This window comes from Trichomonas vaginalis, chromosome IV (assembly GCF_026262505.1).
Source record: "Trichomonas vaginalis G3 chromosome IV, whole genome shotgun sequence".
In the NCBI taxonomy this organism is placed as follows: Eukaryota; Parabasalia; order Trichomonadida; family Trichomonadidae; genus Trichomonas; species Trichomonas vaginalis.
The window spans coordinates 34,432,641-34,448,749 of record NC_067206.1 but is presented as its reverse complement, the minus strand read 5'-3'; the positions used below and the strand labels follow the sequence as shown (position 1 = coordinate 34,448,749).

Sequence of the window (16,109 nt, the reverse complement as noted above, 5' to 3'; positions counted from 1 at the left end):
GAAGTTAAAAAGCGGTTTTATACTAAACATCTTCGGGGCTAGAGGGCACGAAGTGCCTGGAAGCCCCAATACCTTTTTTTTTTCTTTTTTTTTTTTTTTTTTCATATGAACCAGAAAATGCACCATCTCCAATATATTCTATGTTTGATGGGATTATGATTTCTTGAACATTTTTTAGATATGCAAAACAATAATCAGGAACGTATTCAATTTTAGATAAGATTAATGATATATCCAATCCATTGCAATCACTAAAAGCATATTCTTGCAATTCAATTGAATGTTGAGTGTTAAATTCTAAGATTCTCAATTGATCACAAGAATAGAAAGCATATTCACCAATCATTATGAGAGAATCAGATAAAATTACTCGTTCCAAATTTGGGCAATTGGCAAATGCGCAGCCTCCTAAAATTTCAACACCTGTGAGATCAATTTCAGTCATTCGTGCACCAGCAAAGCAATTTGTTCCTATTTTCTTAATGGACTTTAGTGATAGATTAACAAAGAAACTATCATAAAAACAAAATGGAGGAAGATATGTGATATTGCTTGGAATTGTAAGCTCTTCATTTCCTTGCCTAGAATACTCATAAGCTTTATAACCATACTCTGGTTCTGGAAATTGGAATGCAATTGAATCCGAAAATGATTGATAACTCAGAGAAATATCAAGACTATTAAAAATGACAGTAACTAGCTTTTCACAAGCGTGAAAGGCTTCTTTTCCAATCTGTTTTACACTTGCAGGCAAATTTATCTTTTCAAGATTCGGACAATCCACAAATGACCATTTTTCTATTGAAATCAGATTTTCTGGTAAATCTAAAGTTTCGTTTCCAAAAAATATCTTGTTTAAATTGATTTCGGTTAATTTCTGATTATTATAATATGAATATGAAAGAATTTTTGTGTCATTCTTTTTAAATTTATAATTAATGATGCAATTTTGTGGGAATATACCTCCGATTAGTAACATATCATTACTTATAGACATACTCATTGGCAATTGAATCCTTTGTAAGTTTTCACAGAAAATAAAAGAACTTGAGTCTATTTCTACAACAGAATCAGGAATAATAATTACAGTCAAACCAGAACATTGTTCAAAAGCTCTCATCTTAATACGCTTTAAATTTTCTGGCAACACAATATTTTTTAAATTAGGGCAGTACGCAAAAGCATAAATTGAGATTTCATCTAGAAAAATTGGGAAAATAATTGAATTAAGATTAGAACAGCCTGAAAATGCTGCCTCTTGAATTTTATTTAAATACTTTGGTATTATTATTTGTTCTAATGATGTACAAACCCCAAAGCATCCAACACCAATCGATTTAACTGATTTTGGAATTGAAATGTTCTTGAGTTTGGCGCATAATCCAAAGGCAAAAATTCCAATTCTGTAAATTTTGGTACAAATAGAAACATATTCCAATTCAGAACAGTTGTAAAAACAATATGAAGGTATTTTTTTAATATTTCCAATAATTTCGATGTCTTTAATACTAGAATTAGAATCAAAAGTTCCATATATTCTCCATCAATAACACATGATCCATTAATGTCACATCTGAGATTCATCTCTTAAAAATGTTACTTATTGACCAAAAAAAATATAAGGAAGTGTAGACTTCCTATTTCAATTTTGATCATACTGCCTCAATTTTAAAACGTGTTTTGAATTTTTTTGTATGGGTAATTCAAAATCGAAAGATTTTATACCTTATTCCGGAAAAAGATTTTACATTAGTGCGACCTTTTTTTGTACTTATTTCTATGGCATTCCAAACGGGAACCGCGGTTGGTTACCATGGATTTCCGTCACCGGTCACATTTTCAAGATTTTTTAAGCCTTATAAAAATATGCTTTGTAAATCATTTTTTGTAAACCGGCAAAAATTTGGTAATTTTCTTCAACTAATAAATCTGCGAATAGCATTTATAATACAAGAACAATCTTTTAAAATGCGTTTGATTCATTTTTGTATAATTTCATATAGGCACATATATTCTTCCGGGACTTTCCGTGATTTTACCGTAAAATCATTAGTTTACACCAATTTTCCCGTATTTTGAATAGTTTACTGCACTTTTTCCGTAAAATTGAGTTACGGGAATCCGCAAAATTTCCGGACCTCATTTTTCATAGAATATAATAATAATATTTGATAAAAAGATATATTATTTATATTTTTGATTTTTGAATTACGGAAAAAGTGAATTGATAACTTGATTTTTTATATAGTTAATTTTTCAAATGATATTATGAAGATCTAAAATATTAAAAGTAAAAAATTGAATTACGGGAAAAGTGAGGTCAAAAGTGAAATAAATTTGCAGAACAATGATTATTTTCTAAAATTTTGAGAAATAAATAAAGATTAATTTTTGATACAGATTATGAAATACTCCAAATATTTTGAGAAAATGTTATATAAATTAATTTTCTTTTTTTTGAATCCCATGAATATTATGGTTTTGGTGATTACCCGTGTATAGTGGACGTTTCTGGTTGATAAACCCAAAAATTGGGGATGGTTCTTGGGGAAAAAATAATATTATAAAAAAATCTGGCCTCCAGCGGTAGAGATAGCCATTCGGGCGCGTCACTACCTCCTTTCATGAACAACACAAAGTTAAAATCATCCAATATGTGTTTTACAAAATAGTAGTAGGATATGATGGGTTTAGTGACTTTTTTTGTAAACGTAAGAATTCATACAATATCGAGCGATTTTGTATCATTTTTTTTAACATATGAAGTAAAAAATGTATGATTCTTACGGTTTTTATTCTTACGTTTTTGAATAAATCAAGATTTAAAAAATTTTCAAAATTGTAAGACACTTACACTCAGCCCAAACATAATGAAATAAATCATTAAAAAAATTAACATTAATTTTAAAATAATTTATTTTTTTTATCTTTTATAAAAGAAGCTATATATAGATGATGTCAGATATTCCGCGATTAATTAAACATTGTTTAAATCCTGAATGGAATCAATGGAGTCATAAACGAGTAAAAGAAATTAGAAATAAACTTCTTACGAAAAATTAAAACTTAGTTATGTTTATTATTTTATTTTTTTATTTTGTATGAAATGAGTGAATCAAAATTCGTGACTGTAAATCAATTAATGAATAAACTTTCACCAATTCTCACCCAGGTTAAACAAGTAGACGTTTATTTTGATGATTACATACAAAGTTTATTTTATAAAGGTAAGTTTAATATTAAACCTATTGCTTTTGCATTTGATGGTAAATTAATCGAAAATTCAAAAATTTGGGAATTAATTCCGGATATTGAATTTATAACAAATATTAAGGATAAATGGTTTAAACAACAAAACCACCTCACTAAAGTTCTTTGTAGATTAATGATTAAAACTGAGGAAAAAGAATTTAACGGGTTTAAATATCATCCATGTAAAATTTTAGAACTTGGTAACGAAAAACTTCAGAAAAAATTAAACGCAAGACTATCAAAAGATAGAGTTGAAAGAGTAAATAAACTCGCTAAAGGTAATGGTAATGATGAAGAAGAATTTGATGAGTTCAACATTGAACTTTAAGAAACTAATGATTATTTGAATTTATGAAATCAATTATTTGATTCATTCTTTCTTCAATCTCTTCTATTCTTTTTGTTAAATCATCTATTTTCATTAATGAGGTGATTCTTGATTGAGGAATAGATTTCAAACTAACCACTCCTTTTATTTTTGAAATTTTGAATCCATCAACTTTAAACATTTTATTCAATTTACACGTTGTCAATTCTTCAAATAATTTTTATTATTAGCATAATAGTCATTAAATTCTTCAACAGATGAAAAAATTTTTATTTCAGTAATTGGTTTAACAACGTTTATTTTTTGTTGAACATTTTTACTTTCATTTATTTTTAAAATCGGTTTCATTTATCATTAAATAAAAATTAGAATATAAGTGATGAAATATATTTTTTAAATTAATATTAAATCAGAAATGGCGGCAGGATTCTTTAAAAAATTATGGGATGGAATTAAGAAAGCTGCGGGTTGGGTTCATAAAAAGATTATTAAACCCGTTGCAAACTTTTTGGCACCAGTAGCGAAAACGGCAGGAACTATCATAGGTGGAGTATTAGGTACTAAAGCAGGTAATCCGCGATGGGAGCACAAGCAGGTAACGCAATTGGTGGAATAGCTGAAGGAATACTTAATAAAATAGGAGGTAGATAGTGGAAAAATAAATTATTTTAAAATTATTTTTATCTTAGTATCGGTTGTAGTCTTTGATAAACTTTTTCTCCTTTATTTAAAACTTCTCTTATTGGGGCAGCTTTTGGTGTTATTGATTCAGCAACGTCACTAATTGCTTCTTTATTCTTAAATATCCAATTTGCTCCTTTCTTCATTGTTTCCCAAACTTTATGCGCTCCTCTTTTTACTTTATCCCATAATTTTTTAAATATACCTGCAGCCATAGTTGATTATTTCATTAAAATTAAAAAAATTCATTTCCATCTTTTAATTTTGATTTTTTATTTATTAATAAATGACGACTAACTATTTGGTGCCAAACACTAAACCGATTAATGGAAATGTGTTTCATTCATTCGAAAAGATAAATGAAATATTCGCAAAGAATGATGGTAGAAGATATTATAGAGAACTTGAAAGTTCATGCTATGACTCTGATACTCCATATTTTGATGATAAACAAACTCATTTAAGAATTACAAATCCGGCTCATGATGTGAACCAATTAGGTGACACATATATTAAACGCAAAGTTAAAGCAACTCTAGTTTCAAATAAAGCTTTCACATGTGATGCCGCTTTTAAATGCATGCGTTTATTCGTTGGTTACAAATCATCAAATCAAAGCTTTAAACAATTAGAAGTAGAAACCGAAAGAGGTGATGCCGGTTATCTTCAGATGGATTGCGCCCGTGAATCTTTCGCATTTGCAACATATAAACCAAAATCAGAAAGGAAAGTTAAAAAGTTTGTTCATTCGTTATATAATAATGTTCAAAAATATGATAACTCAGTATGTGGTAAATATATTGACCCTTCAGAAGTTTTCAAGAAAGCAAATGAAGAAGTTGATGTCACTTTTGATATGATTATTCCGGTAAATGATTTGTTAGCATTTCAGGCGTTCGATGATTATCCTAAATCATTTGGTGATATCATTCTTAAATATTATGTTTTCAGGGATACTTTAGTATTTTGTCAGGTTGACCCGTTAAGAGTTGCTGATTTACAAAATTACGTTTATGAAAAGATAACTGATGAAAATTATGAAAAGATTATGAATCATGTTTATAAATATGATCGCAAATTCCAACAAATCGGACTTCCTACCAAATTAATTACAAGCTTAGCCGCTACATCTGCTGAGGCAACAGTTGATGACGTTATTATTTCATGCACAAAGATGGAAGTTTTAGAGGATAAATGCATTACACCAGGAAGAATGTTACTTAAATTCAATCACTGCAGCAATTGGTAAACAGAATAAAGGTAAAACATTAACGATATTAAAACAAATTATCATTATTGCTAACACTTCCCCCTATTCACATGTGTTAATTTATATCAACCGTTCAGGTTCACCTTCAGATGATACATTTGAATCTTTAAAGCATTTAATCAAAATTCCAATTATTTATTTATCACAAGAAGAAGCAGAAGATTATTTAAAAAACTTTTAATGTATAAAGAATTATATAATACAATCAAGAAGCAAGGAATAGAGGATAAAATTATTGATAAACAACGGGATGAATTATTTGAAACACTTTCTATTTCAAATTTTGATAGAGAATTTTTGCATTTGTAATGCATGAAAAATAGCGTGACTTCATTTTTGACAGTTTACAAATGTAAAGTGTTGCATCCTTAAAAACTTGGAAATATATACATTCATGAATTATCTTGTATATTAATTGAAAATCCATAAAACCCTAACAATATTTTTTCTTAAAAAAAACTATAAAAATATAAATAAAATTAATCGTTAAATAAAATATTTGATATTAGAATTTTATTGGAAAAATAAAAAACTTAATATTTTAAAGAAATACTTAAATACTTGAATGTTTTAACTTTTACATTATCATATAGACTCTCAAATTATTAGCCATTTTGGCTGAGAACTATGGTCTGCGAGGTACATAGATAGAATCAGTACCTCGCAGACTATAGTTCTCTATATGGCGCCGAAAATTTTTGGTGAAATGTCGTCGCATTTCACCAAAAATTTTTCGGCGCCATAGGAAGAATTGGAGGGTGTGAGATACTATTACATGCTATAGTACTCACACCCTCCAACTCCCAATCAAAATCGCATAAAATTTGCTACTTATCTTCAGATTACCTCCCATTATAAAATATATCATTGCTATCTCATTGTACTATATTTCCACCCTATTGTATTTAAAAATATAAAATTTTTTGATAATATATTTTATATCTTGAATTTTCAAACAATATATTCACAGATAATATAATGGGAAATCAATCTCAACCTAGCCTTAAAGTACCAAACTCCTGCTTGCATTCTCACTCACAAATATTAAACATCCATCTCCAAAAAACTAAATTCTTCACAATTTTTTAAAATTGAGAACATAAAAAACGTATGCATTCAATAATTTAAGATACTAACAAATATTAAAAACTTCAAAATATCAGATATTAACGTTTTTCAATTAAAAAAAATATCATTTTGCTTTTCAATTCGAACATAAATCTTAAATATTTTTAATTAATATCTGATTTACAGCATTATTATCCATTTATAAATCTGACAAATAAATGACAAAACCATCAGAAATAGTGTCACTTTTTGTCAAAAGTGAAGTCACGCTATTTTTCATGCACAACATCTTCTACAGGTTCCATTAAAACAAGGAACAAACAAAAAGGGTGCATATAATAGAACTATGAAAGTTCCTGATGGAATGAAAGAATTAGTTCATATTGTTGCTGGTCTTCAAAAAGATGTTAAACAAATGAGAAACGTTTTAACATTACCAGAAGCTCAAGCATATGCCAAACGTCAAGGTCCAAATTGGGAAGCACACGAAGCAGACATTACGGGTCCAAATGGAAAACCTGATGGTATAAATGAAGTTTTCGTTACTGATGGTCAAGGTAATATTAAAGTCATAAATGGTTACAAATTAACTATAACTGATTATCCTAAACGTAAAGCATATAATGAACGTTATCCTATGCAATTTGATGAAAATGGAAAAGCTGTTAAACAATACATTGGAGAAGGTGAAAATGGTCCAATTAATTCATACCATTATAATCCATATTCTTTTTTCAATGAAGAATTAAATGCTATTGAAGAGGGACCGGATGGATTACCACGATATTCTAACCAGTTTGATGGTCAATATGCAAATATTAGACCTGAAATTTCAGCTAAGAAATTCTTTAAAGTTGCTTTATTCGATCCAGTTTTCGCAAATGTTAAAGATGAACTTAAACATCAATTCCAACCAATTATATTAGCAAGAATTGCATCAGGTGCTTTATCTCAAGCATTCAAAGATTTAATTAAGAAACCATTATATCAGCAACGGGGTAACTTATGATTTAGTTAAGGAATTAGATAAAAGAAAATTTGAGAAATCAGATGATTATAAGAATGCAATTAATGAATATATTAGGTCTATTAATTACAATGAACCAGCTAAAAATCAACTTCAAGAACAAATACAGGGAATAATAGATTCAAAACTTCCAGCAAAATAAAAGTTTAAATATATTTTTTTATTCGAATATAAATGAGAAGACGTTTCACTAGTCAAAAGAACACTAACGCAAAAGCAGAGATTACGGTTGGTTATAACGTAAATGATGATATATCACGAATTATTCAAAATGTTAAAGTTAATGTTAGCCCTGAATTAACAAGGTCAGCAACTCAACCAAATTTATTAACTCGTGACTTACCGAAAAAGGAGGAGGAGCAAAATAAAGAAGATGGAGACCCAATCATTTTATCTGAACCCGGTAAAGAACCTGTTGAAATTCCCACTTATCCAACATACCCCCCACCTCTTTCATCAAACATCGAGAACCCATATAAAATAGACATTAATTCTGAATTAATGAAAATTTACCGTGATATAATAATTAATAATTATGATTCAATAATAAATTTAATTGACCAATCCGGTTTAATTATTTTACCTTATGAATCATTAATTCACATTATCGCCATTCTTTGTGATGTTCAAGATTCAGACGTTAAGATTCAATTTTTCATAGATGATGAGGTTTCATGCTGCGGAACAGTTGCAAAAATAAATCCTATAAAGGATATTAGCACAATTAAGATATCAAAGAACGGAACAACAACTGAACTTCATTTAACATATAATGATATTTATAATAAAATGGTTGATGAATATAAAATATCACTTGAAAAATTCTTTGTTAAGGCTATTTAATATTCAAGCATTAATATTATCGAATAATAATCCTTTGAATCATAATCAATAATAATTGACCTTTCACCAGTTTCTATCGTTTGTTTTATTTCTTTTTGTTCCCCACTATCCGGATCGGTCATTGTAATTGTTTTTGTTATAGTATCAGCTTTATCTTTAACTTCAATATTTTTTCCATCGGGATATTTAAACCAAAATTCCAAAAATTCGATATTGTCAATCTGTTCATATTTTAATCTATCAATTACATTTTTAATACCATCTGAAAATCTTATGAAATGGTCATTATATGGGTTTGATTGAACTAAATTTGAATGAAGTGAAATATAACCTGTTGATGAATATGACATCGACTCATATTTTCTGAAAACACTAAAATTTATAACATGAATGAATTTCTTATTCGTTGAATTTATGAATTCTTGAGGTAATCTTATTCTAGTTTTATTTATCACTGGAAAATAACGCTTTACCATATTTTTAATCGTAATAAAAATGTCAATTATCAATATTATTTCGAATAATAGCTGTGAATTAAATTTAACAGTTAGCGGAATTTATAATGTTACTCTCGTTTCTGTGAGTGGTAAATTTAATCCCATTCTTTTAGACCCTTCAGATTATATATCATTTATTAAAGATGACCTTGAAAAAACGTATGATATGTATATAAATAATGTGATAGCGAAATGGGATATTAACATGATTTTAAGTTATTTAAATGAATCATTTATCGTATGGTATGAAGAAAATTTTAAATCAAAACCCGATAAACTTTTTGAACTTGATGAAATAAATAACCTTATTAAATTTCCGCTGAAAATTAAATTTTGTACTCCTCATCTTCGTTCATTGTTGGGGATATTAAATTTTGAAAAAGATGTTGGTGATGTTTTGTATTCTGACACTGGTTCCAATTTCATTTTAATCAAATGTTATAAAGTTAATACCCCATTGAGATTTTCACATCAAACATTAGACCCTAACTCTTACCCATCAATACAAAACATTTTATCCATCAACTTAAACACATTTTCTTTATCATATCCGTTTCAATTATCCGGAAATTCATTTATTCTTCATTCAAAAGATGTATCAAATATTAAATTTAGAATAACTGACCTATTTGATTGTGATTTAGAATTTATGAATGAAATATTATGGCAATTTCAAATAGAGAAAATAGCTGATGAGATAACGGATTAAATATTTATTTTTAAATCGTAATAAATGATTAAACAACAGCAACTTAAGGCGCAAAGCGCCCAGGTCCTTCAGACCATTACATACGCCATATATGCATATAATTCAAAGACGGCAGAACAAACGCAAAGGTTGAAATATGGAGATTTGGAGATAGTATTGAAAAATGACCATTTCGAATTCGTTTGCAAAGGTGGTGCAGTGATATCAAATATAAAAGAAATTTTATTTATGAATTCAAAAATTAAAGGAATAACGGATGATATAACATCAATTCCACCAGAAGAACAGAGATATTACGCATTAAATGCATTTCCTAAAGTTTTGAAGATTGGAAGATTTAATTTAAATGAGGAATTCATAGAAGGTTTCCTAAACGACATAATGAAGAAGGTGGATAAGGAATATGTGGATAGTGAATTAAATAAGAAGGCAAATTTGGTTTATGTTGATGAAAAAGATAATGAAATTAAAGAAAAGGTTGAATGGTATCATGAATGGACATCGGAGACTTTTAAAGTTAAAGCTGATACAGGATGGGTTTCAGGATGTTTAGACCTTAAAGCAGATAAAACTTATGTTGATGAAAATTATGCAAAGAAGTCGGAAGTAAATGATGTGATTACAAGCATGAAAAATGAAATACTTCAAACATTATATCCTGTTGGTTCTATTTATACGTCAATGAACTCAACAAATCCCGCAACAGTTCTGGGTTTTGGTACGTGGAAGCAGATTGTAGACAAATTCTTATACTGTGCTAACCATTTAAAGCAAGCCGGTGGTTCAAAGAAAATTAAAGAAGCAAACCTTCCACCGCACACTCATACAGGAACTACAAACTTTTCTGGCGACCATAGCCACTCATTAAGAGACCACCCATTATACAACTCAGACTATAAAGCTGGCAATGACGTTTTATCTCCATCTTATAACAATTCAGCAAAAAAGACTTTTCGACAAACTGAACCAGGAGGAAATCATGTCCATACTTTCACAACAAATCCAACAGGCTTGGGTAAAGATTACATGCCACCATTTGTGACTGTATTTGCATGGTACCGAATGAACTAAATATATTTTATGTCTGTAATTAATTAGGTAATGAAGTAATGGATGAACTGCAGAAATGAATACTCCACAAGCTCAAAATTTACCACGAATCATAACAAGGGAGGAAATGATAAAAATGATGCTAGAACGAATTAAAAACAACAAACCACGAAAGCCGAGAAGAATCCAGAAGGGTTCGGCGTCTCGAAGAGACGTTGTCGAAGAGGAATAAAAATTAAATTTGGATTGAGTTTAAAAATTCATCTTTATTAAATTCATCTCTTCCAATCAATTTATTTATTCTATTAAATTCTTTTATTTTTGCTTCACTCAGTTTAAGGATTGAACGGTAAGTTTCTAATTTTTCGATTATTTCTTTCCTCTCTTTATCGTTTTCAATTACTTTAGTTTTATCGTTTTCAGCCCCACCGCATTGCGGCTTCTTTTTGTAATAGCATATTTTTGATTTAATTCTGTTTAGTTTCTTTTTATATTCATTGTCTGGACTCTTGGCTGCTTTGTTGTCACTCATTTCTTACGAAATAAAAAAATTAAATATTATTTAAATATAATGGAGTAATAAAATAAATCGGAATTTCTATTAATTTCTTGTCAACTTCAACTAATGCATTGCCGTTAATATATCTAACAAATTCAGCTATTGTGCCAAATCTTCGTCTTCTTTTTGTCATTGATTTATCAGTTTTTCCATAATCGAGATGAATCAAAACTTTATCCCCTTGTTTAAAATTCATGAGCCCCGAATTAATTTGTTCACGTTTAACATCATTAACCTTTCCATTTGCTTTCTAATATATTCCCATTCTTTTGAAATATCATTTTTCATTTCCACTGGTTTCATGTTTATAGTTCTATGCCATGTATTATTGTAATAATATACTAACTGTTGTATGATGGAGTCATGATTTCCATCCCAGTATATCTGACCGTTAACCCCTAACGCATCTCTAAGAGTTCTCATTACCGCATCAACTATTTTATTATGAAACGTATATGGAGAGGATGAAAAGAAAAAATTAATTTGTGGGAAATAATGAGCCATAGCTGCCTGAAATCCTTTATCACCATCACCCCTGATATTATCTACTCTTTCATGATCTAGTAAGTATTGTATAGCTCTTCTTGTTTCCTGTTCTGTTTTCCCTTTCACTGGAATGCAATATAAATATCTAGTGTTAATGTTAATGGCAAATAAATAAGTAACGTTTCCTTTTGAATATTCCAGATGATCGATTTCGTATGAATATGGATATGGAGCAAATGAAGGGCGACTAAATTTTTCCTTTAACGGTTGAATTTTCGGGTCAATTGGTTTATTTAATATCTTGAAATCCTTTTAAAATCTTTTTGCTTCTTTAATGTTTGAAATGGATATAATAAAGTGAATGATGAAGGATTAACTGAAGGAGGAGGCGGTACTGTCGTTGGAGGTTTTGGTGTTGCAAGTGGTTTAATTTTATCTGCTTTGATTTTGGATTTCATTCCCCCCTTCATTAATTCTGGATGTATTCTATTCATTTGTTTTAAATATGTTGTATATAAAGGTTTGATATACTTTCCCGCTTCGAGTTTATGTTGAAGGATGAATTCCAAAAGTTGATCTTCATTTAAAAGTCGGGCTGAATATGGTTTAACTAATGAATCATAAATTAAAGCTTGTGCTTCATTTATGGTCTGAAGGACCTGGCGTTTTGCACCTTTTGTTTTTGTTCCTTTGTTTTTTGCGGCTCATGATTATATAATTTATATAATTCATCAATATCTTCTTCTGTTAATACTTTATTTTTGAAATCTTTCAATTGTTTAAGTTGTGATTTAGTTTTTCCTTTGTATATTCATTATTTTTAATTTTGTCTTTAATTTTAGAAATTATTTTATCATGATATTTCAAAATTTCATTTTTATAATACGGATAATAATAATCCACATCATCACCCGTTATATTTTTATTATATTTTTGGAGATATGAATTTTTGATTAAGTACTAAATCATAAATTAAATTTTTTAAATCTGCGCTATTCATTTATATAAAAATAAAATAAGTGTTTTAAGGGTGCCCGCCTCTTTGAATCATAGTATCAAAACCATCATTAACGGTTCCTTTTGTCTCTTCTGTGGCATTTTATTAAAAATAAAATTTTAAATTGTATTAAATAAATGGCATACAACATCCATTTTCACAACATACAGCCTTAGTGTGTGCTCCTGTTAATGCAGTCTTACCGATTGTTAAGCGAGTCATTGACCCGTTTTTAAGTTGTAAATTAATATTCTGACCATCAAATATCACTTTATCATTTATTATATCCAAATAATTTTTAGGTGTTAATTGTTTATTTTGTCGTAAACTAACACCTTTCATTTTTTGTGCAATCTTTTTAAAATCACTTCCATCAATTGAACCGTTGAATGATGTATAACACTTAGGGCATAAAGCAACCATGTTATCACCTTGTTTCTCAATTGCTAAACCCAATAACTTCTTCTCATGTGCTTTTTCTTCAGCTTTATTCTTTAATTTAGGTTTAAATTTCTCATCAAAACAGAAGAAATCAAATGGTGCGAATTTGAAAATGTTTTTATCATAAAATTGTTTATCGGTAACAATTGCTTGAAATGCTTGAGTGTTAGGAAGATTTGGGTCGCCAGCGATTGCCCAATAAGATGAATCAGTATCACCTTCAATGAAATGAAAACGATTAACATTCATGCATTTATACATAAAATCATAAATGAAAACCAAATACCAGTATTTAGCATTATCTAAAGTGAAGAATGCCTCTTGTAAACATGTATCACATCTATAAAATCTATCTTTAAGCATCACTTGATATGTATCTTCACCTATTTCTCTTATGTTTTTAAACTTATTTGACATACATGCAACGCGTGCCTTCTGTGCATTCATTATTTTAGTCTTTGTGTAATTTTGTGTATTCATTGCATCGTAACCATATGATCCATTAAGTGAAATCTTGCAAAATAAACTTTTTCCTTTATTTCCTTCTAATTCAGCCTTTTGTCTTTCGTTCATAAATTTGTTCGCAAATTCATTAAAACAAGTGTTTTTAGTAAATGTTAAAATTGATTGAATGTCATCAATGATAAAATGAAATCTGTCTATTAGATACCAAAGATAATAAGAAGAAAATGGTTGATATTGGTTGTGTTGATGCTAACTGAGTTAATTTCCTCTGTTTCTGGTCAACCGGTAGATTGTTTGATTTCATGTAATTATACATAAAACTGCCAATTGTTTTTTCATCTGTGATAATATCTAAGTTTCTTATTATCGGTAAAAAGTTTATGTAATCATTAATGTATTTTTCATCAATGTGACCCTTTACTTCAGCCACGAATAAAGTATTTTTCTTCTTAATTATTCCCAGTGCTTTTGCTTTCTTTGTTGCTGTATCACAAATGATAACACCATTCAATCTTCCCGGCATATACATTTTATGGTCAGTATATTGAATGAAATCATGAGGATTAGATGAAAATGATGAAGGATATAATGAATTAAAATCAACACCAACGAAATGAGTCATAATGTTGGTGGTGTCCTCATTTGATACAGTTTTAGTTTCTGGATTATATGCAAGTTTATTAATGTGCGTGATTCCTTTAAGATTTACTCTATGTTGAACATTTGATAAACCACCAGTAATTCCATTACGGAGAATGTGATAAGCTTCAACTGAATCTAAAGTCATTGGTAAATTATTTTTTAATGCATAATTTCTTAAATTGATTCTTAAACGTTGAACATCTTCATCTTTATTTGATTTTACGACATTGCAATAACAACACATTAACTGACAATTTTCTTTGGTATGTGGTTTTTCATTATCGATTCTATCCAATGTTGGTTTATTTGCATATGTAAACGCTTTACCACACATTTTGCATTTAGATGAAAGGATTAAATCGTGATAGTATTGAAAATCATCCATTGAAACATTATTTTTAGTATCCCTTTCTGCTTTTTCATCTTGTTTCTTATATGATTCAATTTTATATTTCCAATACTTTTTCGTTAATTCAAAACTTGATTCTATCTCTTCCTCAGGATATTTTTCATTAGGATTAAAGTCTTTATATGCTAAAGCGTAACGAATCATTGAAGCATTCGATGATAAAGAAAGATTATGAAGCGTGTCAATTTTATAAACAAATGTTTCTTCAATAATTTTATCGATTGGGTCAATCATAATTTCAACATCTTTATTGCAATAATGAATAAAATATTCTAATCTATTCTTAAAATTTTTAGCATCATTGAGATATATTTGATAATCACTATCTGATATAGTTTCTTGGTTAATGCTGAATAAAATGAATCTTTCGTGAATGGTTCCTCTTTATATAATTCTTCTTCGTAATTCTCCCATGTGATGAATTGATAAGGGAAAAAGTATTTCACGTGATTTATTGTTTCCGAAATCTTGAGTGAATTGGTCTAATGTCCCACCCGCTATATAATTTCTGATGTCAATAAATCTCAATTCATATGGACGTTTGTTTTCTTTACAATGATTTGCTTAAATTGTGAAGATGAACCCAGCGTTGATTTTATTTTCCATTTTGCAGTGTTTAAATCACGAAGAATTAAATTTAAATCAAACTTTCCCGAATTAAAACCTATGATATTCACTTTATTGAAATTCCTCATCTAGAAGTTCTTTAAATGCTTCCTTCTGTTTTTCATTTAATGTATGGGACAAAGTCCCAGCCGTTTGCGACTTCAATAATTCAGTGTATTGACTCATATTTGATTCAACAACTAATGAACAGGTTGAAAATAAAAAACTCAATCCAATCAGAAATAAAAGAATCACTCGAAGTTAAGCAAAAATTCCTCGTATATGTTTTATCGTTTAATTTAACGTTGATGATACCATGAATGGTTTTAAGTAAGCATTCAAAGTTGCACACTCAGAAAGTTGTAATTCTTCTTTAGTCTCTAATGTTTCAAAGTCAAAAGTAATATAATATCTTGTCGGTTTATAATATTTCTGCAATTGTGAGCTAATAACCACTGATATATCTTCTGTTTGTAATATGTGGTGCATATGGTTGCTGTGTCTTTTGCAACTGAACGTCTTGAATTAATCTTCCATTATTTTCTTTACATTTCTCACAATGCTTTAAAAATCTTCTTTGGTTTTTTCCTTTCTGGATCATCACGGATAGAATAAACTTCTTCTTTACAATATGGACAAACTTTATAGCCGGTGAGTGCTTCAACGTCTGTTATTCTGTCAGCGTGAAGTTTTCCTCATGGACTCTGTGTTAATAAAATATTTACTGTTTCAAATTTCTGGATCTATCATTATTGATTCCACTAATGGAAAGTCTACCT

The 16,109-nt window shown here is 29.0% G+C and overlaps 5 protein-coding genes and 1 pseudogene across 6 annotated transcripts, besides 1 other annotated feature; 3 read left to right on the top strand and 3 right to left on the bottom strand.

The window, feature by feature from the left end:
• Positions 1-22: 22 nt before the first annotated feature.
• On the bottom strand, positions 23-1,120 carry TVAGG3_0220370 (leucine-rich repeats (6 copies)-containing protein; the record flags this gene model as incomplete). Its single annotated transcript, XM_001298122.1, has 1 exon — positions 23-1,120. One exon carries the CDS (start codon positions 1,118-1,120, stop codon positions 23-25), a length of 1,098 nt encoding a protein of 365 aa, XP_001298123.1.
• Positions 1,121-4,841: 3,721 nt separating this feature from the next.
• On the top strand, positions 4,842-5,510 carry TVAGG3_0220360 (uncharacterized protein; the record flags this gene model as incomplete). Its single annotated transcript, XM_051226949.1, has 1 exon — positions 4,842-5,510. The coding sequence occupies one exon, from the start codon at positions 4,842-4,844 to the stop codon at positions 5,508-5,510; it is 669 nt and encodes a 222-aa protein (XP_051111935.1).
• Positions 5,511-6,886: 1,376 nt separating this feature from the next.
• Positions 6,887-16,109: part of a mobile genetic element that runs on past the window's edge.
• Positions 7,801-8,469, top strand: TVAGG3_0220350 (uncharacterized protein; the record flags this gene model as incomplete). The annotated part of the gene is made up of 1 exon (XM_051226948.1): positions 7,801-8,469. The coding sequence occupies one exon, from the start codon at positions 7,801-7,803 to the stop codon at positions 8,467-8,469; it is 669 nt and encodes a 222-aa protein (XP_051111934.1).
• TVAGG3_0220340 (phage tail repeat-like family) lies at positions 9,700-10,746 on the top strand (the record flags this gene model as incomplete). The annotated part of the gene is made up of 1 exon (XM_051226947.1): positions 9,700-10,746. One exon carries the CDS (start codon positions 9,700-9,702, stop codon positions 10,744-10,746), a length of 1,047 nt encoding a protein of 348 aa, XP_051111933.1.
• Positions 13,025-13,977, bottom strand: TVAGG3_0220330 (annotated as a pseudogene). Its single transcript has one exon. A coding segment is annotated over exon 1 (953 nt).
• On the bottom strand, positions 14,091-14,958 carry TVAGG3_0220320 (DNA/RNA polymerase superfamily; the record flags this gene model as incomplete). Its single annotated transcript, XM_051226946.1, has 1 exon — positions 14,091-14,958. A coding segment is annotated over one exon (868 nt), but the record flags the coding sequence as incomplete, so codon positions are not given.